This window comes from Oncorhynchus keta, chromosome 28 (assembly GCF_023373465.1).
Source record: "Oncorhynchus keta strain PuntledgeMale-10-30-2019 chromosome 28, Oket_V2, whole genome shotgun sequence".
Lineage (NCBI taxonomy): Eukaryota > Metazoa > Chordata > Actinopteri > Salmoniformes > Salmonidae > Oncorhynchus > Oncorhynchus keta.
In genome coordinates, this window is record NC_068448.1 from 39,850,332 (window position 1) to 39,877,307 (window position 26,976).

Genomic DNA, 26,976 nt, shown 5'->3' on the forward strand with positions numbered 1-26,976 from the left:
AATGGAAGAAACACAAAATAACTGTCAATCTCCCTCGGCCTGGGGCTCCATGCAAGATCTCACCTCGTGGAGTTGCAATGACCATGAGAACGGTGAGGAATCAGCCCAGAACTACACGGGAGGATCTTGTCAATGATTTCAAGGCAGCTGGGACCATAGTCACCAAGAAAACAATTGGTAACACTGTGCCGTGAAGGACTGAAATCCTGCAGCGCCCGCAAGGTCCCCCTGCTCAAGAAAGCACATATACGTGCCCGTCTGAAGTTTGCCAATGAACATCTGGATGATTCAGAGGACAACTGGGTGAAAGGGTTGTGGTCAGATGAGACCAAAATGGAGCTCTTTGGCATCAACTCAACTCGCCGTGTTTGGAGGAGGAGGAATGCTGCCTATGACCCCAAGAACACCATCCCCACTGTCAAACATGGAGGTGGAAACATTATGCTTTGGGGGTGTTTTTCTGCTAAGGGGACAGGACAACCTCAACGCATCAAAGGGACGATGGACGGGGCCATGTACCGTCAAATCTTGGGTGAGAACCTCCTTCCCTCAGCCAGGGCATTGAAAATGGGTCGTGGATGGGTATTCCAGCATGACAATGACCCAAAACACACGGCCAAGGCAACAAAGGAGTGGCTCAAGAAGAAGCACATTAAGGTCCTGGAGTGGCCTAGCCAGTCTCCAGACCTTAATCCCATCAAATCTATGGAGGGAGCTGAAGGTTCGAGTTGCCAAACGTCAGCCTCGAAACCTTAATGACTTGGAGAAGATCTGCAAAGAGGAGTGGGACAAAACTGCTCCTGAGATGTGTGCAAACCTGGTGGCCAACTACAAGAAACATCTGACCTCTGTGATTGCCAACAAGGGTTTTGCCACCAAGTACTAAGTCATGTTTTGCAGAGGGGTCAAATACTTGTTTCCCTCATTAAAATGCAAATCAATGTATAACATTTTTGACATGTGTTTTTTCTGGATTTTCTTGTTGTTATTCTGTCTCTCACTGTTCAAATAAACCTACCATTAAAATGATAGACGGATCATTTCTTTGTCAGTGGGCAAACGTACAAAATCAGCAGGTTATCAAGTACTTTCTTCCCTCACTGTAGGATGGCAGAGCAAGCAGATCAATAATATCATGATCAAATTGGGCAAGCTCTAGGTCCCTGTCTGAATCTATAAAACTAGCAGTCAGATAATGAACATAGGCCTACGGGCCCTGTGGTTGAATCACATATGGCTAATCTCCTCAAATAATGAATGACATCAGCATCCTTTTGGTTTAGACTCTATTGAAGGCAAGGGAAGGAAAGCACACACCTTGCACGTGATAGGGAAACAGGTTGCAATAGAATTTGAGTCTGGACCAATGAATACATGAATGGTCACTAATCAACTGTGAGATCAAGGAGAGCTAAGGGCCCTTTATCTTTTGATGGCTGTTTGGTATGCTATTCAAGTCAGTGAAGCCTGCTGAGGATTATTATTCACACGCAACCACAGGCCCAATAAACTGTGGCAAGAATCACACAATCACCCCGCACATGCCACGCAGCTGTCGCCATATGGCATCGTGACTTGTACAGAGAGAGGGGAGGGAAGGAGGGGGGCTTCCCGGATAGCGACCCTCTGTGTCAACCTGTCTGAGTGACAGGAAGGGTAGGGCCTTGTCCTCCTCCTCTAGCATAAATTGTAGATGTAAATGACACCAGGCGATTGGCTGGCAAACGACACGATTACCCGTTAATCTATGTCCGTCCCAATCACACCTCCGTCACATCTCATGAATGTATTACTGCCTCATCATTTCCGGTCGAGGCCAGATGCACACCGGGCCTCCGCTACCACCTGCCGCTCAGGATTTCAGGGAGGGGGAAGGATCTGGCGACTGTGGAACGGGGCCTGGTCAGACAAGGAGAGAGGGGCCGGGGGCATGCAATTACGGAGTATGTGACTGGCAGGCAAAATGGGTGAAGAAAGCCTCAACACCACCCCTCCATCCCTGCACACTCAACCCCTCCGAGGGGTATAATCCACCAGAGGCTAAAAGTACCCCCACTTTCACTGTTCCCATGGCAACTCGCACCGTTGGAAAGCAGGGTCTTGCATGGCGGCTTGCGCAGTTAGGAGACCCCCCCCATTTAGGAGTCAGAGCTTATTGATCCACCGTTGCGTGGAGGGGAGCCAAGCAGCTAAATTTGGACACACCCGCATCTTGAAAAGGGTGCTGTGTCTATACATTCTAAAACGCATGCGTGCACATACATAAGCACCCGCGTAGGGCTAAACGTGCATTAACCAAGAGGAGTGTATATAGCTGACTAATTACTGCTCTTAAAAATTAATGTTGTATTGCCAGAGCAATGTTGCGTAGTTGGTTGGCCTCTGCATAACAAAGCCTGAGCCTGTATTATTTTTGTGTCATTTCATACAATTTTGTAAAAGCTAATATTTGTGAAATGTTTTGAGTAAGAATGATCATTTAACATGTCTTATGTAGACTTAAATGGGCCGAGTGATGCAGCAGGCTGATTTGGAACTGTCCATGGTGCTGTATATAATCAGGTCGGTCATGGCGCTACTAAAAATGACCCAACATGTTGGCTTAGTCATTTCTCCTCGGAAAGAAATCCACGGTGTGGACTGCCCAAACGTACAGTTATTTGGTTAAAGTGTTCGACTGGGCTTCCTAGTGTAGGCTTCTTTCAGCATTGTTTAAATGGACGTGGTCCATGGTTTTGTAACGCTGAAATGTCCCATTGCCTGCTCATCCATCCCATCAAGTTTTTGTCTCGTTTCATTACTTCCCTTTTTCTTAAGTTAATGATATTGACACTGAGCTCGGGTGAAATGCTGAACATATAGTACTCCATGGCTCAGAGTTTTAGGCTACATTATGAACAGATACAATTTTACAGCACCCTGCTTTGGTGTCACTTCACATTTCAGGCACTTTCCATTAATACAAAAATGTGTTTATATCCGGATACATTATTTATATTAAACGTAGGGAAATCATGGAATCGTAGCCTGTAATGTAGCCTACTTGGATTTTCTTCATCCCACTATTTCAGTATAATATTACAAGCGCCAGTTTGTCTAGACGACTTTGCGCGTGTCCTAATCACGGACAGGGCGGCTCGCCAGTATAACCTAACCTACTTTTCACAGCAATTATTGTTGGTGTGCAGGCATGGCAAGCCATGATACCCAACATGGCTGACTGCCTGGCCCTCGCTTCCTAGCGCCTAATTACTTACTGTTCTCAGCTCCGAGAGAAGGATAGAAGCGAGAACATAAAGCGCGAGGGTTTTGATTTTTTTTTTGTGCACTTTATTATTGTGGTCGGAGCATGAATATTTCAACATGCGTGGATCAGCTCCAACCGTGGCGGCGGCGACAGCCAGACTGAGAGAAACACAGATTGGTTTTCATAGCAGAACTATTTTTGTGCCACAACACATCCGATGATGCAAGTCAAGGCTGCCAGACACGCCTTCCCTCCCTCAGCCATTTCCAAAATGTGGGGATTTCATTTTAGGTTGTAGAATATACCATCAGAATGGATTATGTGACTGAATTTGGAATAAAAAATAAATAAAAAAAGATATTTCCATATAAACGACTTTTAATTCACTTTGTAAATACAACGAAATATATTGGTCATATTCATATGAATTCATGTTTGATTCAAATAATAAGTGACGGGTGATGACCACATCGCCCATTGTGGTCCTTCTGTAGCTCAGTTGGTAGAGCATGGCGCTTGTAACGCCAGGGTAGTGGGTTCGATTCCCGGGACCACCCATACGTAGAATGTATGCACACATGACTGTAAGTCGCTTTGGATAAAAGCGTCTGCTAAATGGCATATATTATATTATATATTATCGCAGGAAAAGCAATGCATTGGTAGCCTACTAATTACTCATCGATGTGTTGGCAGAGCATGACGTCATGGAGAGGCTCAATTCCTTTTTGTAGGCTATATAACATGGGCCTAACTGTCTTTGAAATGTATCAGGCTACAAGTGACAGAAAATGTGCAATAATACATATAATTTAAAGTGGCCCCTGTGTTATAATTGAATATTTAATAAAGCTTACATGTTTATAACTATTACCACAAATGCCATTAGGTTTCATATGCTTCATTGCTACTATGTTCCGCTATAGCCTATGTACAATTGAATGGATTTAGATGGGTTTACTAAAATATGAATGCGAGTGAGATATAGTTCCGAGTCGCCATCCAGTTGTGGCTATGGCGGATACGGTGGTTTAACAGCCCTGCGAGCTGGAATAAACCAGGGAGGCGGAGGAAGAAAGCAGCGAGGGGGAGGGGTGTTGAGAGGAGGAGAGCGTAACGCGAGGATGGATAGTACCACCAGGGTCTGCTGAGAGCCATGTTGGATATGAATGAAAGGGAGAGTTGCTGCACCCCTGACGCCGACAGACCGAGTTCTACCGAACACAGCGAGTAAATGCCAACTTCCCGGGCCCACGGAGAGACGGGGGAGCACGGGGGAAGGTGTCGGGCGGTGCCGCTGGAGCTGGCTACCTAGCCGGCGACGGAAGAGAGAGAGACGCACTAGGAAGAGAGCGAGAGAGAGGGAGAGAGAAAGAGAGAGTGGTGAGAGGGAGAAAGGGGGAAGGAGAAAGGATCTTACCAGACTAATGGCTGCACTGCTACTGGGTTCCAGCCTGCTCTCACCACTTCTTCTCCACCTGCTCCTCAGCCCTTTGTTCGCGGTTAACCCGGGGAAGTTAGCAGGGACCTGTCGTTGGAGCCCGGGACCCTGCCCTGAGACACCGAGCCATCCAAGGGAAGCTGGGGTCTTGGCGAGCAGCAGTGGTTCGGTGATCTGCCCCAGGTGTACGTTACAACGTCTCCCATCGGGACGGCTCCAATCGGAACCAGCATTCCCGGTGTGGAGTCCTTTTGTATGGCAGGGGGCGCACGGAGACCCTTTTGAACCGTTGTGCACCGAAGAAGGAGGTGCGAGAGGGCCGTGGAATGGAGTCAGGCACCCCCAACCTGCAGGTAGGAGCAGGAGCAGCGGTGGGGAGAGGGGCGTTGTTTCACCTGTTTTCTGTTCGTTGGTTCAAAAGGCCAAAAAGCGGTATATACAAAGGACTAGAGATTGCGCGCGGTCACCACCCTCTCTGCCGCCCGCCAAACCCGACACAGGGAGAGTCTTTGTGCGCGGCCAACACCAGGGATCTGAAAGCGAGTCGTCGGAGATTGCTAAAGACCTTCGAGGGGCTTCTGAAAGGATTACAAGGACCCTTCACCGGCCACTTCCCCCAACACAGCAAATATCTACAGCTAAGCAACCACCTGGACAGCAGCCATGGGCCCCTCCTCACTCTCATTTGGGCAATAATGCGTTGGACTCCGGCGAGGTGGCCACCGGTGCTTGTTCTCATTTAAGTAGTCACAATGTTATCGATCTCACCAGTGATGGTTGTAATCGTTCGTTTACTAAAGCCATTGGGAGAACGGGGAGGAGCGTGGTGCAAGGCCCCTGCCCATGCTATCTCACCTCAGCCACCGCAGGCAGCGCAGCCAGATGTTACCAGTCACCCGGGATTACTGAATGGGCCATGGCCCTCACAGGTTGTTATTTCAGGCATACCCGAGACAGGCTCCACGCCAGCCCCAGTCCTGGGCATGCCATGGTTCTGGGCAGGAGGAGGAAGGGATGGATGGCACAAGGTAACAAACACGTGAACAAAAATGATGTGGATAATGATTTGGCCTCTGTTTATCTAACAGCCAAGCTTAAGGAGCCGGCTGCTCCGCTACAGAGAATATCAGTGTTGACAGGCCGAGAACAGAGCGCTCAACCCCTTGTAGAGAGTAAGGGGTTACCCTGGGGGTCTCTCCTCAGAACGAGGTGTTGTCGTTTGCAGCGGATGGATGTGGGGGGAGGACTTTCAGCCAACGGTATAGGTCCCAGGGGAAGCATAGAAGTGAGTAATCTCGACATTCAATTTCCCCCCACCACAAATATCACGGATAGTCTATGTTTGCCATCTAACGGAACCGGTTATAAAAACAGAAATTCTACAAGCTCATTTTCCTTATTCCAAGACGAAATACAGGCAGCAGAATCGGCTGCTCGAGCGAATGTTCCTCATCCCCAGTCTGAGCCAGCTCACAATGAGTCAGCTATCGTCACCCCTATATTTTCTTCCATCACCGCTCTCACTATAGCAGCCTCGGTACACGCTGGTGTAATTACGTCTGGTGTCACTCACAGGGATCTCGTTATCGCAAACCCCTTCTCATTCTCCATGGCGCTCAATCTAGCTGAACGGGATAGTGACTCAGACTCACATTCCCAGCCACGGACTAGCCTCCTCTACACACCCCCTCCCTTTCACATAGGATCAGCACCACAGGCACAATGGACAGCACCCATCAAAACCTCTACCCAGATTTCTCCAAGTAAACAGGTATATTCGGCTCACCACTTTCTGCCATTTATTGGGGAGAATGTTCACAACGTCAACAATAATAACAATATCAGAAATTACAACCAGAACCAGAACCACAATAACAACAACAAGGAAAACAAAGAGGAGCGTGTTCAGATGAATCATGAAATAAATGGTGCCAATAGTAGACAGGAGCCAGTGGATCTGAGTGGACTATGCTCACAGACACAGCTGGGCTTGGTCCCTGAAGAATTGCTCTACACTGCGTGTGTTGACAGCAGCTCAGGCGACAGCTTAACTAATGTCCAGGGGGGCACTCGCCCGCAATTAAAATCAGGTAAACTGGTGCCATTACAACAGGAAGGTGTCAGTCAGCCAGAAAGGCATATGGGTGGCGAGGTTGAGGAGGGGTCTGGGGGAGGCAAATTACAGGTGGGGGAGGGAGATAGACATGCCAGAGAGGCACGGAGGGAGGAAGTGGAGGAGTGGGAGTCAGAGGGAATAACAAAGAGAGCCACAGCCCAGACAGATGAGACTGTAGAAGCAGAGGGAGAGAGAGAGAAAAGTCAGGAGAGGGCCAGCCTCACACAGACACAGAGTGGTGAAGGAGGAAAAGAGGAGGGGAAGAAAGTGTGGCAGGGGGCTGAAAGCACACAGGAAGACGAGGAGGAAAGGCACAGGTCAAGGGGAGAGAGAAGCTTGGGAAGGCAGACCGTGGAAGATGAAGGTGAGGAGGACAGAGGGAAAGAGGTTTTGGTGGTGGGGCGCGCTCGCCGAGCTGCCAACAGACACCCTCACTTCTCCCAGTATAACTTCCAGGTCCAGGTTCCAGAAAACCAGCCCCCAGGCACCTCAGTCATACCCATGTCAGCCACCGACCCAGACGCAGGTGAAGCAGGCAGGCTCAGCTACACCATGGCCCCTCTCATGAACAGCAGATCCACGGACTACTTCCACATCGACCCTGACACGGGCCTCATCACAACCTCCCAGGTGCTGGACAGGGAGCACATGGACCTGCACTACTTCCGGGTCACGGCGTCAGACCACGGCTCTCCACGCCTCTCTGGCACCACCATGGTGGCAATCACTGTGGCCGACCGCAATGACCACTCGCCTATCTTTGAGCACACAGAGTACCGGGAGACCATCCGGGAGAACGTGGAGGAGGGCTACCCCATCCTGCAGCTCCGAGCCACTGACCTGGATGCCCCGTCCAACGCCAACATCCGCTACCGCTTCATAGGAGACACTGCTGCTGCGGCCCGGGCCGCATTTGAGATCGACCCCCGCTCAGGGCTGATCACCACGCGGGGCGTGGTCGACCGGGAGACCAACGAGCGCTACACCCTCCACGTGGAGGCCAGCGACCAGGGAAGGGAGCCCGGGCCACGCTCGGCCATCGTTAAGGTCTCCATCACGGTGCTGGACGAGAACGACAACGTGCCCCAGTTCAGCGAGAAGCGCTATGTGGTGGCGGTCAGGGAGGACGTCCGGCCCCACTCGGAGATCCTGAGGGTGAGCGCTACGGACCATGATAAGGATAGCAACGCGGCCGTCCACTACAACATCATCAGTGGGAACAGCCGGGGCCAGTTCTCTATCGACAGTGTGACGGGGGAGATCCAGGTAGTTGCCCCTCTGGACTTTGAGGCAGAGAGGGAGTACACTCTGAGGGTACGAGCCCAGGACAATGGCCGGCCGCCCCTCTCCAATAACACAGGTATTATCAGCGTGCAGGTGACCGACGTCAACGACAACCCTCCCATCTTCGTGTCCACGCCGTTCCAGGCGTCAGTGCTGGAGAGCGCCCCCGTGGGCAGCTCCATCCTCCATATCCAGGCCATCGACACCGACTCTGGGGACAACGCCCGTCTGGAGTACCGGCTGACTGGCACCAGCCCTGACACGCCCTTCGTCATTAACTCCGCCACCGGCTGGGTGACGGTCAGTTCGTCTCTCGACCGGGAGTCTGTGGAACACTTCTTCTTTGGGGTGGAGGCCAGAGACTATGGCGTCCCACCTCTCTCCGCCACAGCCAGCGTGACTATAACAGTGATGGACGTCAACGACAACAGGCCAGAGTTCCTGCAGAAAGAGTACTTTGTGAGGCTCAACGAGGACGCAGCTGTGGGCACCAGTGTGGTCATTGTGACTGCGGTCGACCGTGATGTCAACAGTGCGGTCACCTATCAGATCACAGGGGGCAACACGCGTAACCGCTTTGCCATAAGCACAGCCGGGGGGTCGGGGCTGGTCTCTCTAGCACTGCCGCTCGACTACAAACAGGAGCGCCGATACGTTCTGACTGTGACGGCTTCCGACCGCACGCTACATGACACATGCCAGGTCCACGTCAACATCACGGACGCCAACACACACCGGCCTGTGTTCCAGAGTGCTCACTACTCTGTGACCGTGAACGAGGACCGCCCCCCAGGCAGCACAGTTGTGGTCATCAGCGCCACGGATGATGACGTTGGCGAAAACTCTCGCATCACCTACTTCCTGGAAGACAACATCCCCCAGTTCCGCATTGACCCGTCCAGCGGAGCCATCACCCTGCAAGCCGAGCTGGACTACGAAGACCAGATGACCTACACTCTGGCCATCACCGCCCGGGACAACGGCATCCCACAGAAGTCTGACACCACCTATGTAGAGGTGAATGTGAACGATGTGAACGACAACGCACCGCAGTTCCTCAGCCCCAGGTACCAGGGCACCGTCAGTGAAGACGCCCCACCCTTCACTAGTGTCCTACAGATATCCGCAATGGACCGAGATGCCCACGCCAACGGCCGCGTCCAGTACACCTTCCAGAATGGGGAGGACGGTGACGGAGACTTCACCATCGAGCCCACATCGGGCATCGTACGCACGGTCCGTCGTCTGGACCGTGAGAGTGTTCCATTCTATGAGCTGACGGCGTATGCCGTGGACCGCGGTGTGCCTCCCCAGCGGACGCCCGTCCACATCCAGGTGACAGTTCTCGACGTCAACGACAACGCTCCTGTCTTCCCGGCAGACGACTTTGAGGTTCTGGTGAAGGAGAACAGCGCTGTGGGGTCGGTGGTGGCCCAGATCACAGCCACCGACCCAGACGAGGGGACCAACGCCCAGATCATGTATCAAATCGTAGAAGGCAACATCCCTGAGATCTTCCAGATGGACATCTTCTCCGGGGAGCTCACCTCCCTCATCGACCTGGACTACGAGGCCCGCTCTGAGTACGTGATCGTGGTCCAGGCCACCTCAGCCCCCCTGGTGAGCCGAGCCACAGTGCGCATCCGGCTGGTGGACCAGAACGACAACCGGCCCCAACTCCAGGACTTCCAGATCGTCTTCAACAACTTTGTGTCCAACCGCTCCAATAGTTTCCCCAGCGACGTGATCGGCCGGGTCCCGGCCCACGACCCTGATGTGTCAGACCACCTGTACTACTCCATTGCCCGGGGAAACGACTTACACCTGCTGCTGCTCAACCACAGCAGTGGAGAGATCCGGCTGAGCCGCAAGCTGGACAACAACAGAGCCTTGGTGGCCCCCATGCTCATCACTGTCACAGGTGAGAGACAGAGGGATAAGTGTGGCTGGATGTGTGAGAGAGGGAGGGGGAGAGAGAGATGTGTGTGAAAGAGATGGTGTTGGTTTGTGTGTGTGGGGGGAAGAGAGGGTGGGGGTTGGTTTGTGTGTGTGTCTGAGAGAGAGAGTGTGGGAAGGGCCTGTCAGAAAATGCGAATGAGGGTTATTTGAGATACTTAGGCTCTTGATCCATGATTTATGTTATTTTTGTGAATTAAATGAAATAGGCGACGAGGGGCATGCAATGATAAACTTCCTGGTAAGGATGGTTTATGATTTATTTTACTGTACAACAGTCATGCATTTTTTTTAGTTTGTTAAAGAGCTTTTATATGGCCAGTGTTTTTTTGTGGCCTGCTGGTCTATTTACAGTGCTTTTATCCAGCCTCTCTCAGCCGACTCCTCTCCTCTAGGACTGGAGTGTTATGAGATTATAATTAAATACAGTCAGCCTCCCCTCTATTCTCCCCTTCACAATCTCTCTCTCTCTCTCTCTCTCTCTCTCTCTCTCTCTCTCTCTCTCTCTCTCTCTCTCTCTCTCTCTCTCTCTCTCTCTCTCTCTCTCTCTCTCACTCACTATCTCTCTCTCTCTGACTCTCTCTCTCTCATTCACTCTCTCTCTCTTTGGCTCTCATGCTCTCTCTCTCTCTCTCTCGATCTCTCTGCTCTTTACTGAGACTAGAGAGAGGGGAGATTAAGATGTAATATAGTCGGTCTAAGATCCCAGCAGGACAGCCGGCCAGGCCTGTACTCATCTGATATCTGTCTCCATCCATCTGTCTGTCTTTCCTTCCCTGGGGCACCAACACACAACACCACTTCCCCTCTTTTGTGTGTGTGTGTGCGTGCGCGAGTGCTTGCATGTGTATCTGTATCTGTGTTTGTGTGTGTCTGCACAGTACATATGGGTGTAGACAGAAAGCTGTGGAGAGGAAAGGCAAATGAGCATTAAATCAGTTGTATTTGTCACATTCTTCGTAGACAACAGGTGTAGACTAATAGTAGAACACTTACTTACTTATGTTCCAAGTTAAGGTTAAGATAGAAAATAGAAAGTATTTTATAACATGGCTATACATAGGGAGTATAAAATAACATGGCTATATACAGGGAGTATAAAATAACATGGCTATATACAGGGAGTATAAAATAACATGGCTATATACAGGGAGTATAAAATAACATGGCTATACATAGGGAGTATAAAATAACATGGCTATACATAGAGAGTATAAAATAACATGGCTATACACAGAGAGTATAAAATAACATGGCTATACATAGAGAGTATAAAATAACATGGCTATACATAGAGAGTATAAAATAACATGGCTATACATAGAGAGTATAAAATAACATGGCTATATATAGGGAGTATAAAATAACATGGCTATATACAGGGAGTATAAAATAACATGGCTATACATAGGGAGTATAAAATAACATGGCTATATACAGGGAGTATAAAATAACATGGCTATATACAGGGAGTATAAAATAACATGGCTATACATAGAGAGTATAAAATAACATGGCTATACATAGAGAGTATAAAATAACATGGCTATACATAGGGAGTATAAAATAACATGGCTATACATAGGGAGTATAAAATAACATGGCTATACATAGGGAGTATAAAATAACATGGCTATACATAGGGAGTATAAAATAACATGGCTATACATAGAGAGTATAAAATAACATGGCTATACATAGGGAGTATAAAATAACATGGATATACATAGGGAATATAAAATAACATGGCTATACATAGAGAGTATAAAATAACATGGCTGTACATAGGGAGTATAAAATAACATGGCTATACATAGGGAGTATAAAATAACATGGATATACATAGGGAATATAAAATAACATGGCTATACATAGAGAGTATAAAATAACATGGCTATACATAGGGAGTATAAAATAACATGGCTATACATAGGGAGTATAAAATAACATGGCTATACATAGAGAGTATAAAATAACATGGCTATACATAGAGAGTATAAAATAACATGGCTATACATAGAGAGTATAAAATAACATGGCTATACATAGGGAGTAGAAAATAGCATGACTATATACAGGGAGTAGAAAATCGCATGATTATATACAGGGAGTACCAGTACCGAGTCGACATGCAGGGGTACGAGGTAATTGAGGTAGCTATGTACTGTACATATAGGTAGGGGTAAAGTGACTAGGTAACAGGATAGATCATAGACAGTAGCAGCCTCATATGTGCAAAAGAGTTAGTGTGTTCGTGCAAAAAAGGGTCAGTGCAGACATCCGGGTAGCCATTTGATGACCTATTTAGCAATCTTGTTTAGTAGTCTTATGGCTTGTGGGTAGAAGCTGTTCACGGTTCTGTTGGTTCCAGACTTGGTGCACTGGTACCGCTTGCTGTGCGGTAGAAGAGAGAACAGTCTGTGGCTTGGGTGGTTGGAGTCTTTAACAATTTTTTGGGCCTTCCTCTGACACCGCCTGGTATAGAGGTCCTGGATGGCAGAGAGCTCGGCCGCAGTGATATACTAGGCCATAAGCACTACCCTTTGTAGCACCTTGCGGTCGGATGCCAAGCAGTTGCCGTACCAAACGGCGATGCAGCCAGTCAAGATGCTCTCGAGGGTGCAGCTGTAGAACGCTTTGAGGATAAGAGGGCCCATGCCAAATCTTTTCAGTCTCCTGAGGGGGAAGAGGTGTGATGCCCTCTTCACGACTGTGTTGGTGTGTTTGAACCATGATAGATCTTTAGTGATGTGGACACCAAGGAACTTTAAGCTCTCTACCCGCTCTACTACAGCCCCATCGATGTGAATGGGGATGTGTTCGGCAACCCGTTTCCTCTAGTCCACGATAAGCTCATTTGTTTTACTGACCTCCTCCCTATAGGCTGTCTCATTGTTGTCGGTTATCAGGCCTACCACCGTTGTCTGTCGGCAAACTTTATGATGGTTTTGAAGTCCTTCGCAGCCACACAGTCGCGAGTGAACAGGGAATACAGGAGGGGACTAAGCATGCAACCCTGAGGGGCCCCCAGTGTTGAGGGTCATCGTGGCAAATGTGTTGTTGCCTAGCCTCACCACCTGGAGGCGGCCCGTCAGGAAGTCCAGGATCCAGTTGCAGAGGGAGGTGTTCAGTCCCAGGGACCTTAACTGAGTGACGAGCTTGGAGGGCACTATGGTGTTGAACGCTGAGCTGTAGTCAGCATTCTCACGCAGGTGTTCCTTTTGTCCAAAGCCCTACCACATCCGACGAGTTTCAGAACCATTGTTGTAGGATTCGATCTTAGTCCTGTTTGATGACGTCAGAGGGCGTAGCAGGATTTCTTATAAGGGTCCGGGTTAGTGTCCCTCCCATTGAAAGTGGCAGCTCTAGCCTGTAATGTTGCCTGTAATCCTTGCTTCTGGTTGGGATGTGTACGCACGTACGTATGTCACTGTGGGGACGACGTTGTCGATGCACTTATTAATGATGCCGGAGATGTGATCAACTCCTCAATGCCATCGGATGAATCCCGGAACATGTTCCAGTCTGTGCTAGCGAAAGTCCCGTAGCTTTGCATCCAATTCATCGGACCACTTCCGTATTGGGAGTGTCACGGGTACTTCCTGTTTGAGTTTGTGATGTAAGCAGGAATCAGGAGGATATAATTATGGTCCGATTTGCCAAATGGAGGGTGAGGGAGAGCTTTGAATTCCTCTCTGTGTGTGGAGTAAAGGTGATCTAGAGTATTTTCTCTTATAGTTGCACAGGTGACATGCCGGTAGAAATGAGGTAGACATGCTAGGCACATCAACAGTACCAATTTTAGACGAGTCCCCTAACACTTTTCCCCCATGGAGTGGTTATAATAGTTAGTATTTCAAACTGTTTCGGGCGCTACAGACTTTTTAGTGAGAAGACCGATTTTTCGGGGATGTCTCGTGGTGTGACAAACACCGCTCTAGCTCTGTCACCTTTCACCTCAGATGCGGAAGTGTAGCACAGGTGGATGCGGTGGATTGGGACTCATTCAATGCTAAACAACAGATATTTCTATCTTAAACTGACGGAGTTTGATGGGGATCCTTTTTTATTATGTTACTTAGATTAACTCTAGGGGGTTTTAAAATGTGCGCGGTACACTTTTGTTTTCCGTCCAACTTACATAATTGTGTTCTTGACTGGTCATGCATGGGATGGCAAGAGTTCACACAGTTTACAGTGTCCGTAAAGAGACCCTTCTCTTCCTGCTCCAGTTCTAGGATTTCCCCATTATATAATATATCTGTAATGCTCTTTATTAAACACAAGAGACAGGAGGGTTCAATACCCCCTCTCTTTCCTCTGTCAGCATCATTCAACACACATAAATACATCCTGTAGGGAGTGTTCAGGCATATTTGTGTGTTTGTCATTTCTCATTATATACTGTACATACAGTAGTTGTCAACTACACAATGTACACAAAAGTATGTGGACACCCCTTCAAATGTGTGGATTTGGCTCTTTTAGCCACACCTGTTGCTGTGTATAAAATGTATAACATCGAGAACACAGCCATGTAGTCTCCATAGACAAACACTTGCAGTAGAATGACCTTACTGAAAATCTCAGTGATTCTCAACTTGGCACCGTCATAGGATGCCGCCTTTCCAACAAGTCAGTTCGTTAAATGTCTGCCCTTTCTGCTGGTATCGTCTAGGAGCAACAACGGCTTAGTAGGTAGGCCACAAAAGCTCACAGAACAGGACCGCCGAGTGCTGAAGCGCGGATCGTGTATAAATGGTCTGCCCTCGGTTGCAACACTCACTACTGAGTTCCAAACTGACTCTGGAAGCAACGTCGGCACAAGAACTGTTTGTCGGGAGCTTCATGAAATGGGTTTCCATAGCTGAGCAGCCGCACATAAGCCGAAGATCACCATGAGCTATGCCAAGCATCGACTGGAGTGGTGTAAAGCTTACCACAATTGGACTCTGGAGCAGTGGAAAGAGGAGTGATGAATCACGCTTCACCATCTGGCAGTCCAAATAACAAATCTGGGTTTGCCGGATGCCAGAAGAACACTACCTACCCGAATGCATAGTTCCAACTCTAAAGTTTGGTGGAGGAGGAATAATGGTCTGGGGCTGTTTTTCATGGTTCAAGCTAGGCCCCTTAGTTCTAGTGAAGAGAAGTCTTAATGCTACAGAATACACTGACATTCTAGACAATTCTGTGCTTCCAACTTTGTGGCAACAGTTTGGGGAAGGCCCTTTCCTGTTTCAGCATGACAGTGTCTCCATGCACAAAGCGAGGTTCGAACAGTAATGGTTTGTCAAGATCGGTGTGAAAGAACTTGACTGGCCTGCACAGAGCCCTGACCTCAACCTCACCAAACACCTTTGGGAGGAATTGGAACACCGACTGCGAGCCAGGCCTAATCGCCAGACACCAGTGCCCGACGTACCTAATGCTCTTGTGGCTGAATGGAACTCCCCGCAGCAATGTTACAACATCTAGTGGAAAGCCTTCCCAGAAGAGGGACCAATTCCATGTTAATGCCTATGATTTTGGAACGCGATGTTCGACAAGCAGGTGTCCACATAGTTCTGGCCATGTAGTGTACCTTCCATGTGACCCGGTAGATAGATCTGTACATCTGGGTAGGAATAAGGAGGATAATGTGTAGTTTAGATCATTGAGACTTTAAGCATCTGTATAAGTACAATGCATTTCTATGCTTATGCCTTATGTGTGTTTGTTAATATGGCAGAGTAATGTGTGTGTGTGTGTACGTTTTTGTGTACGTGTGGATGTGTGTGTGCATCCGTGCGTCTGTGTGTGTATCTGTACATCTGTGTTTGTGTGTGTGTGTGTGTGTGTGTGTGTGTGAGTGTGGTTTAATGTATCGTAAAGATGCAGTGTAAGCCTGCAGAGAGAGAGAGCCCTTTTAACTGTGTGGCTTATTCCGTTCTGCACTGAGAGTAATGAGTGTTCAGACCTCAGGGGGAGAAGGGCTTTTAAAACAAACAGAGCGCGGAAATCATGTCAGACCACTGCCTGTAATGTGTGTGTGTTCACACGTGCAAGAGTGTGAATGCATGCAGGCTATGGATGTGTGCCTTTCTATGGTTGTTGTGTGTGTTTCTTTCTAGGTGACTGTTTGCGCTACATGTGATGTTGTTAACTCGTAATCATTTCCATCCATTTGAAAAGGCCAACCCCTGATATGACTGCAGTTACTGATATAGGCAGCAGGAAGCTTGCTTTTTCCAGCTGAGCTTTAGGAAGGGAAGCATTGCTTATATCTTGGAGGCTGTAAAAGCACTGTTAGCCAAGTCTACCTAGAAGAGCGCCTAAAACGTCCCCGTTAGCTAAGTCTACCTAGAAGAGGGCCTAAAACGTCCCCGTTAGCCAAGTCTACCTAGAAGAGCGCCTAAAACGTCCCCGTTAGCCAAGTCTACCTAGTAGAGCGCCTAAAACGTCCCGTTAGCCAAGTCTACCTAGAAGAGCGCCTAAAACGTCCCCATTAGCCAAGTCTACCTAGAAGAGCGCCTAAAACGTCCCTGTTAGCCAAGTCTACCTAGAAGAGAGCCTAAAACGTCCCCGTTAGCCAAGTCTACCTAGAAGAGCGCCTAAAACGTCCCCGTTAGCCAAGTCTACCTAGAAGAGCGCCTAAAACATCCCCGTTAGCCAAGTCTACCTAGAAGAGCGCCTAAAACGTCCCCGTTAGCCAAGTCTACCTGGAAGAGCGCCTAAAACGTCCCCGTTAGCCAAGTCTACCTGGAAGAGCGCCTAAAACGTCCCTGTTAGCCAAGTCTACCTAGAAGAGCGCCTAAAACCTCCCCGTTAGTCAAGTCTACCTGGAAGAGCGCCTAAAACGTCCCCGTTAGCCAAGTCTACCTAGAAGAGCGCCTAAAACGTCCCCGTTAGCCAAACTCACATAGTGTTATTTACAAACACTTGTTCTCCCTCTGTGCTAAAAAATCCCAAATAACCTTCATTTATGGTTTGGGGAGGGTTATAAAAGTTTAAAGAGGAGCGACGTGCTCTAGAACAGTGGCTTAGCTTCAGAGGGCCAGTAGCTATGGCATTAGGTCTGAGTTCTTTTGCACTCACTGGAGCTATCTGTTTCTGAGTGAGTTAGCTACTAGCTGTTAGCTGGGTTATATTATTAGACTGTATGTTACAACATTCAGTTCCTAAGTTAGCTAGCTAATAGCACTGTTCTTTTGTACTCTATGTAGCCTATCTGCACCTGACTTGGCTAGCTGCTAGCTCGGTTATATTGTACTGTTTTGGATTAGCCTATATTGCAGCTCATTGTATCTACCTGTTTCTGAGTTAGCTATGTAGCTGGCTGCTGGACAGAAGCCAGGCATGTGGGCCAAATCACACACGATTATCCTCTTAACTACGATACTTCTCATTTCAATAAGAAAGGGTATCAGGAGTAATTAGAAATGCGTTTTTTGCAAGCTATTCATTGACAGCCAAAAAGTGTAATATCCTTTGCCTGAGCAGTAATTCTGCTATATAATTTGTTTCTCTTTTTACAATGAGAGAAAGTCGCCAATATCCAATGTTTTTTCTCATATTATTTCTTGAACATGGGGAAATTAGTTTTGGTTTAAGCCTTCCTCTTACAATCCTGCCCGACCCTCTGGCTGTTCATTTATTAACGTCTGGTGTGTGTGCGTGATGCGAGTATGTGTGAGGTCAATAGAGAGTCGGCCTCCTCATAATCCTGTAATCAAACCAGCTGCCACCACACCCCTCCCCCGTGTCAATATTCTCATCCTGCCTCCTTTCTCTCCTTTCTCACCTTTTCTTTCAGTAGCTCCATCAACCCCCCCTCTCTCTCCCCCCTCTCTCTCTCTCTCTCTCTCTCTCTCTCTCTCTCTCTCCCTCTCTCTCGCTCTCTCTCTCTCTCTCTCTCTCTCTCTCTCTCTCTCTCTCTCTCTCTCTCTCTCTCTCTCTCTCTCTCTCTCTCTCTCTCTCTCTCTCTCTCTCTCTCTCTCTCTCTCTCTCTCTCTCTCTCTCTCTCTCTCTCTCTCTCTCTCGCTCTCTCTCTCTCTCGCTCTCTCTCTCTCTCTCTCTCTCTCTCTCTCTCTCTCTCTCTCTCTCTCTCGCTCGCTCGCTCTCTCTCTCTCTCGCTCGCTCTCTCTCTCTCTCTCTTTCTCTGTTGTACTCTACAGTACCAAGCTCTTAGCCATGGGGGTCTTTTGTGGTTTCAAATTATATTATCTTTTTGATTATATTGTACTCCCATCATTGCTTTTATAGTAATACATTTGGTCAATCTGTGGAAAAGTAGTTTAATTATCCTTTGACAAGGGGATGATAAAAGGGAGGATAAATGTGCTCTTTGCACTGATAGACAATGTAAGTGTGCGTGCGTGCGTTTTATGTGTGTGTGTGTGTGTGCACACTTGTATGTATAAGTGGGGGGCAGGGGAAGATTATGCACTTGTAAGACGGTGGCTCACGCTAAGTAAATATATGTATCTCTAGAGACTGACATTGCAACCTCACGCCCCTCTCTCTCCTCCCCATCCCCCCCTTCTCCTCCTCTCTCTCAGACGGTATCCACAGCATCTCGGCCCAGTGCATCCTCCGAGTGCTCATCATCACAGAGGACATGTTGAGCAGCAGCGTGACGGTGCGCCTTCAAAACATGTCCCAGGACCACTTCCTGTCCCCTCTGCTTGGTCACTTCCTGGAGGGGGTGTCGGCAGTGCTGTCTGTACCTCCGGAGGACGTGTTTGTTTTCAACATCCAGCCGGACGGCGAGGCGGGGGGCATCCTGAATGTTAGTTTCACCGCGGCGCTGCCAGGGGGTAATTTCTTCCCCTCCGAAGCCCTAGAAGAGCAACTCTACCTCAACCGGCCTCGCCTCACCTCCCTGGCACAGATGGAGGTACGGGGAGGAGGAGAAACACACAGATCAGTCAGGAATATATATGCAAATAGACATTCGTCATTACACACTAACACACTAATACACTACCACACTAATACACTAACACACTAACACACTAACACACTAATACACTACCACACTACCACACTAACACACTAACACACTAATACACTACCACACTAATACACTACCACACTACCACACTAACACACTAACACACTAATACACTACCACACTACCACACTACCACACTAATACACTACCACACTAATACACTAACAGACTACCACACTAACACACTAACACACTAACACACTACCACACTACCACACTAACACACTAACATACTACCACACTAACACACTAATACACTACCACACTACCACACTAACACACTAACAGACTACCACACTAACACACTAACACACTAATACACTACCACACTACCACACTAACACACTAACACACTAACACACTAACACACTAACACACTAACACACTAATACACTACCACACTAACACACTAACACACTAATACACTACCACACTACCACACTAACATACTACCACACTAACACACTAACACACTAATACACTACCACACTACCACACTAACATACTAACATACTACCACACTAACACACTAAAACACTGACACACTACCACACTAACAGACTACCATACTAACACACTAACACACTAAAACACTGACACACTAACACACTAACACACTAATACAGTAACACACTAACACACTACCACACAAACACACTAATACACTAATACACTACCACACTACCACACTAACACACTAACATACTACCACACTAACACACTAAAACACTGACACACTACCACACTAACAGACTACCACACTAACACACTAACACACTAACACACTAATACACTACCACACTAACACACTAACATACTACCACACTAACACACTAAAACACTGACACACTACCACACTAACAGACTACCACACTAACACACTAACACACTAACACACTAACACACTAACATACTACCACACTAACACACTAAAACACTGACACACTACCCCACTAACAGACTACCACACTAACACACTAACACACTAACACACTAACATACTACCACACGAACACACTAAAACACTGACACACTACCACACTAACAGACTACCACACTAACACACTAACACACTAATACACTACCACACTAACACACTAACATACTACCACACTAACACACTAAAACACTGACACACTACCACACTAACAGACTACCACACTAACACACTAACACACTAATACACTACCACACTAACACACTAACATACTACCACACTAACACACTAAAACACTGACACACTACCACACTAACAGACTACCACACTAACACACTAACACACTAAAACACTGACACACTAACACACTAATACACTAACACACTAACACACTAATACACTTATGCACTAACGCACTAATGCAATAACACACTACCACACTAACACACTACCACACTAACACACTAATACACTAACACACTAATACAGTAACACACTAACACACTAACACACTAATAAACTAATGCACTAATACACTAACACACTAACACACAAACACATCAATACACTAACAAAGTAACACACTAACACACTAATACACTAACACACTAATGCACTAACACACTAACACACTACTACACTAATACATACCAACATATACAGTAGATGTAAGCACCTACTGTAATTAATCTACATGAGCATAGTTTATGTACACCCTGTGTCTCTCTCTCTCTCTCTCTCTCTCTCTCTCTCTCTCTCTCTCCCTCTCTCTCTCTCTCTCTCTCTCTCTCTCTCCCTCTCTCTCTCTCTCTCTCTCTCTCTCTCTCTCTCTCTCTCTCTCTCCTCTCTCTCTCTCTCTCTCTCTCTCTCTCTCTCTCTCTCTCTCTCTCTCTCTCTCTCTCTCTCTCTCTCTCTCTCTCTCTCTCTCTCTCTCTCTCTCTCTCTCTCTCTCTCTCTCTCTCTCTCTCTCTCTCTCTCTCCCTCTCTCTCCCTCTCTCTCCCTCTCTCTCTCTCTCTCTCTCTCTCTCTCTCTCTCTCTCTCTCCCTCTCTCTCTCTCTCTCTGTCCACCACTCTTTTTCACTCAGTCCCTGTCCCACCCGTCCGTTGAAGAGAAACCATGATGTGTGTGTTGTAATGCAGGTGCTTCCTTTCGATGACAACGTGTGTCTGCGGGAGCCGTGTCAGAACTACATGAAGTGCGTCTCGGTGCTTCGCTTCAACAGCTCTGCTCCCTTCATCTCCTCTCCCTCCGTCCTGTTCCGGCCCATCCACCCCATCGCCGGGCTGCGCTGTCGCTGCCCCGCAGGCTTCACTGGGGACTACTGCGAGACGGAGATCAACCTGTGTTACTCCAACCCTTGTTTCAACGGAGGGGTGTGCGCTCGCAGGGAAGGAGGCTACACCTGCATCTGCAGAGAGGACTACACCGGTAGACTACACAGTTAATGGGTGTTTTGTCGCTGTTCGTGGGTGCGGGGGTGAGGGCCGGGGGTTGGTTGGGGTGGTTTGTCTGATTGGCTCTGTCTGTCTAACTGTGTGGTGTTTTGGTGTTGCTGTGTATGAAACGTGTGTGTTTGTCCCAGTGAGTAGTAGTATATCCTCACATTCACAGGAATGCAGGACTACACGTGGTGGTTTCCCATCTCTGCTCGTGTCCCCTGGGAATAGCTGCAATACAGTCTCAGGGTGGAAATGATGGAGAATAGATTTCATGCATATTTTAGAGGTGTTTCATGTCCTCTTTCATTCCAGATCAAAAAAAGCTTGAGGTGAGCCAGCACTTTTCTTTCATGAGTGAAGAGGAGAGAAAGAGAGAGAGAGAGAGAGAGAGAGAGAGAGAGAGAGAGAGAGAGAGAGAGAGAGAGAGAGAGAGAGAGAGAGAGAGAGAGAGAGAGAGAGAGAGAGACAGAGAGAGAGACAGAGAGAGAGAGATCCCGGGGGATGAAGAAAGAGAATTGCAAAGATAAAGAGAAAATAGAGACTGATGGGAAATAGAGAGGAGGGTTTTGATGATTTTCTGTATCGCCTGTGATGGTATGAGTTGTTTCAAAGGACTGCAGACAACTAACACGGGCATTTAATATTGAGAGAGTGAAAGATGTCCAGGGAAATAATAAAAGACAGGGAGGAAGGACAGGATCTACTTGGGGTAGAGAGCGATAAAGGAGAGAGGGAGAGATGGAGCAGGAGTAACGCGAGGACATAAAGGCAGGGAGAGGAGGTAAATTAGGAAGAAGGAGAAAGGGCATCTGAGGCAGAGAGAGCGGAGCCAGGCAGAGAAAGGGAGAGAAGGGGAAGGGTGTAGAGAGGGAAAGAGAGAGGTAAGGAGGCGGAGAGAGAAAGAAGGATGTAGAGAGAGAGTAGGGAAGGAGGTAGAGAAATGGGAGCGGGGGCAGAGAGAGACAGGGAGAAAGTGAGAGGGAAGGAGGTAGAGGGAGACAGAAGGACGGAGGTAGAGAGAGAGAGACTGCCTCTGTGTACCATGTGTGGGAGCAAAAGAAGGGGTAGGTTGAGGGGCCGTAGGGGTAGCGACGGCTTTGATGAATAAAACATCCTGTTAAGGAAGGGGTGTGAATGCATTAGTTGGAGAGAGAGAGAGAGAAAAGTAGATATACAGAGAGAATGAGGAAGAGAGGAGCGAGGAATAGAACACAGGAGAGGGGGGAGAAGTAGAGCTCAGGAGAAACGGATCGATGCCAATAGGAAGATTGTTTTACGGATGTGCAGGAATAGGGATGAGGGAACGAGGGAGGAAGAGGGGAAGTCAGGATGGACTGGGGCGTGGGGAGAAGAAAATAGGGAGAGGAGAGGGGGGAGGAGAGCAGAAATAGTGCTCAGTTCCTCCGTGGAAAAGCGAGTTAGAGAGGCACCGATAGAATGGAGAGCGTAAGTGCAATATGTTCACCTTAGGGAGAGCAATCGTACAGTAATTGCTCTTTATCCGTGTACGTCTGTGGAGAACATGAATGTAGGAGCTGATCTCTGCTCCCTATCTTCTTTTGAGTGGGCCGTCAGTGTGTTGAGTGAGTGCAGATTTGTACAGTAGAGAATGATAGGAGGGTCAGCAAAGTGAAAAGAATCTTCCGTTCTTTGCCGGGGTAGATGAAAGAGCTGATCTTAGCTCTGGTCTGTCTGTCTGTCTGTCTGTCTGTCTGTCTGTCTGTCTGTCTGTCTGTCTGTCTGTCTGTCTGTCTGTCTGTCTGTCTGTCCTGCTGTCTGCCTGCCTGCCTGCCTGCCTGCCTGCCTGCTGTCTGTCTGTCTGTCTGTCTGTCTGTCTGTCTGTCTGTCTGTCTGTCTGTCTGTCTGTCTGTCTGTCTGTCTGTCTGTCTCACCAGACAAATAATTAATGATTATTAATATCTGTTTATTTATTTTAATATTATTAAATCAGTGTGTGTGTGCTTGCGTGTGTGCGTGTGTGCGTGTGTGTGTGTGTGTGTGTGTGTGTGTGAGCGTGCATGTGTGAGAAAGATCGAGAGAAACATAATGTAATTTGGTGGTGGTGGTGGTGTGTGGGTGTGTGTGTGTCCTGGGGGTGATTTGTAGTGTTGGTGTGTGTTTGGCAGGACCAGCTGGCAGTGAGTGCTGCTGCCTGGGGGTCCGGGGGAATAGAAGCGAGGGAGGGGGGGAGAGGGGTGAAAGCCGTTTAAACTCTTGATGCTTTTATGCGCAGAACCCTGGCATGTTTTAACGCCTTACCCATCATACCGGGGGGTGCAGTCAGTCAGTTTGTGCGCGTGTCCATTCGTGCGTGAGGAAACATACGGGGCACTCTGCAGTCTCGGCCACAAAGCACAATTGTCTGGCTAGTGGTTGTTTTTTTAAAACCTTTTTTAAACCAGTGCCGGTGGCTGCATTCACCCCAGTAGTGCCTCGATGCTGAACACAAACACTGTGCCAACCCCGAGACAACATCAGGCCCGCCCGTACAAAAGGCCTAGCCTGCAGGTTTAACATGATCAGCATGTCTCCATGGACCTCCGCAGGCTTGGAGGAGCAGTGTGTCTGCAGTTGAAGGCAGCTCATCCCCACACTGTGTTCATGCACCAGCTCATTGTCAGTGAGGACGGCTGGAGCAGACTATGGCTCTAGCTGGGATGTTGTATTCGCTGGTTCTTGTTTTAGGTTTCGGTTGTATTTGTGCTTATTGTCCTTTGTTTTTGCTTTTATGCCTGTTGTATGGTCCATATAGGTAGGATACTATGTGGACCACGCATACTTTAGGTTTCTGTATTTGCATTGATTGGGGCTGTCGTGTACAGTATTGTGTGTATGGTCTGTATGTATAGTAACCTGTGTCCCCCTCTCCTTCCCAGGCGAGCGGTGTGAGTGGGACAGGCGCCAGGGTCGCTGTGTCCCTGGGGTGTGTCGGAATGGGGGGACGTGCAGGGAGCTGTCTGGAGGGGGGTTCCGCTGTGAGTGCCCCGCAGGAGGGTGCGAGCGGCCCTACTGCACTGTCCCCGCACGCTCCTTCCCCCCCAAGTCCTTTGTCATGTTCCGAGGCCTCCGCCAGAGATTCCACCTCTCCATCTCTCTCACGTGAGGACTCAACGTCTTTCTCTTTTTCTCTTTCTTCTCCTGTCGCCCCCCCCCCCCTCTCTCTCTCTCTCTCTCTCTCTCTCTCTCTCTCTCTCTCTCTCTCTCTCTCTGTCTCTCTCTCTCTGTCTTTTCTCTCTCTCTCTCTGTCTCTTTGTTTTCTAATCACTCTCTCTCTCTGTCTCTTTGTTTTCTCATCTCTCTCTCTCTGTCTCTTTGTTTTCTCATCACTCTCTCTCTCTGTCTCTTTGTTTTCTCATCACTCTCTCTCTCTGTCTCTTTGTTTTCTCATCACTCTCTCTCTCTGTCTCTTTGTTTTCGATCAGTCTTTTTAGCAGCTTTTCTCCAATTCCTGCTCTTTCTTTCATCTGTCGTTTTGGCCCCATTTGGGACCTGTCCTGGCCCCTTGGCGTGTTCTGATTGGTCAGAGGGTGGTTGCTAGGGAGAAGTGGTCATAAATGTGATTTACATTGGATTCATTTAGGCGACGCTCTTATCCAGAGCGACTTACAGTAGCGAGCGCGGACACTTTCGTACTTGTTCGTACTGATCTCAGGTGTAACTAAATCCTATGACTCAGAGGTCCACTGGAACGGATATTTTATCATATACTACTATTATATACGACTATTATATACCACTATTATATACTACTATTATATACGACTATTATATACTACTATTATATACCACTATTATATACTACTATTATATACGACTATTATATACTAATATTATATACTAATATATTCTAGCACACACTCATATAGCCTTGCAGTAGAGATTTGCAGTGGAGTGACACGGTACCATGTGTAGAGCACAGTGTAGTAGAGTTTATAGCCCGTATGTAACACCGGGGGGCTGACACCACATCATCCCTGGGGTGGATGTGCGAGGGATGGCTTTAACTCACAGCGCCCTGGCATGGCGGTGGTGTGTTACAGCTTCGCCACCCTGGAGAGCAGTGGCCTCCTTTTCTACAACGGACGCTTCAACGAGAAACACGACTTCCTGGCTCTGGAGATCCTGGAGGGCCAGGTGGTGCTCAAGTACTCCACAGGTGGGTGTCTATCTGTGTGTGTCTAACCTGTATAATGGTAGGTGAAACCCTGGTTTTGAGTGTGACCTCTGACCTATCTGTCCCCAGGTGAATCGTCCACTCAGGTGAGCCCCTTCCTACCTGGGGGCGTAGCCGATGGCAACTGGCACACTGTCCACATCCACTACTACAACAAGGTGTGTCTCAGTGTGTGGTGTGTGTGTGTGTGTGTGTGTGTCTGTGTCTCTGCTGCACATGCACTTGTTTACATTTTCTTCGCTTCTCCACTTTCTGTCAGCCCCCCAGTGTCAAGCTGTCGTCCCCTTTCTCACATCAAATCAAATCCTTTCTGAGCCTAGACCAACAGCGAAACGCTCGCTTCCCAACAACGCCGAGGGAAACGTAGAAAAAAGAATAGAACAAACAACAACACAAGGAATAAATACACACGGGAATGCAAAACAAGTTGAGATCAGAAAATAAAATACAAACACACAATATAGCAGAATTGGTCAGGAGGTGGTGAAAAGGCTGCTCTCCCCTGCAGCGCCGTCGTAGCCACCTCTGACAACACACTCGTCTGTGTACTGTGTTTCACTATCTCTCTGTTGTTTCAGCACAAGCAGCAAGAGTACAGCAGGGTGTTTTGGGGTATGTGTGTGTGTGTGTGTGTATGTTCTGTGTGTGTGTGTTATATTTCACTGTCCCTGTCTTTGCCCCAGCCCAAGCGCAGTGTGAGCGGGGAGGCTCAGGGTCCGTCTGATGAGAAGGTGGCGGTGGTCAGTGTGGATGACTGTGACACGGCCGTGTCGCTGCGCTTCGGAACACAGCTCAGCAACTACAGCTGTGCTGCTCAGGGCAAGCAGACCAGCTCCAAGAAGTGAGTCTCTCTCTCTCTCTCTCTCTCTCTCTCTCTCTCTCTCTCTCTCTCTCTCTCTCTCTCTCTCATACACACACAGACACACAGACACACACACGTGAAGTGGGGCAAAAAAGTATTTAGTCAGCCACCAATTGTGCAAGTTCTCCCACTTAAAAAGATGACAGAGGCCTGTAATTTTCATCATAGGTACACTTCAAATATGACAGACAAAATGAGAAAAAAAATTCCAGAAAATCATTTTTAATGAATTTATTAGCAAATTATGGTGGAAAATAAGTATTTGGTCACCTACAAACAAGCAAGATTTCTGGCTCTCACAGACCACTCGTTACCTGTATGAATGGCACCTGTTTGAACTTGTTATCAGTATAAAAGACACCTGTCCACAACCTCAAACAGTCTCAAACTGACTTGCACGTGACTGTATGCTTCACTTGCAAGTCAGTGTCAGGGTGAACCATTCAGCATTGCCACTTAAGCCTCTTCTTCCTGTCTAGACTTGACAAGTCACCACATCACTGGTGCTGTGCTCTGTAAGTCC

The 26,976-nt window shown here is 48.0% G+C and overlaps 1 protein-coding gene across 1 annotated transcript in view; it reads left to right on the forward strand.

Annotated features, from left to right (window-relative positions):
- The first annotated feature begins 4,361 nt into the window (after positions 1-4,361).
- Positions 4,362-26,976, forward strand: part of LOC118361110 (cadherin EGF LAG seven-pass G-type receptor 3-like) — a 49,532-nt gene continuing 26,917 nt past the window's right edge. The window contains 7 exon segments of the mRNA XM_052483058.1: positions 4,362-10,009; positions 18,585-18,922; positions 21,118-21,406; positions 24,294-24,516; positions 25,458-25,573; positions 25,661-25,749; positions 26,275-26,432. Of these exon segments, the coding sequence (XP_052339018.1) occupies positions 4,417-10,009; positions 18,585-18,922; positions 21,118-21,406; positions 24,294-24,516; positions 25,458-25,573; positions 25,661-25,749; positions 26,275-26,432 (6,806 nt within the window). The 5' untranslated portion in view covers positions 4,362-4,416.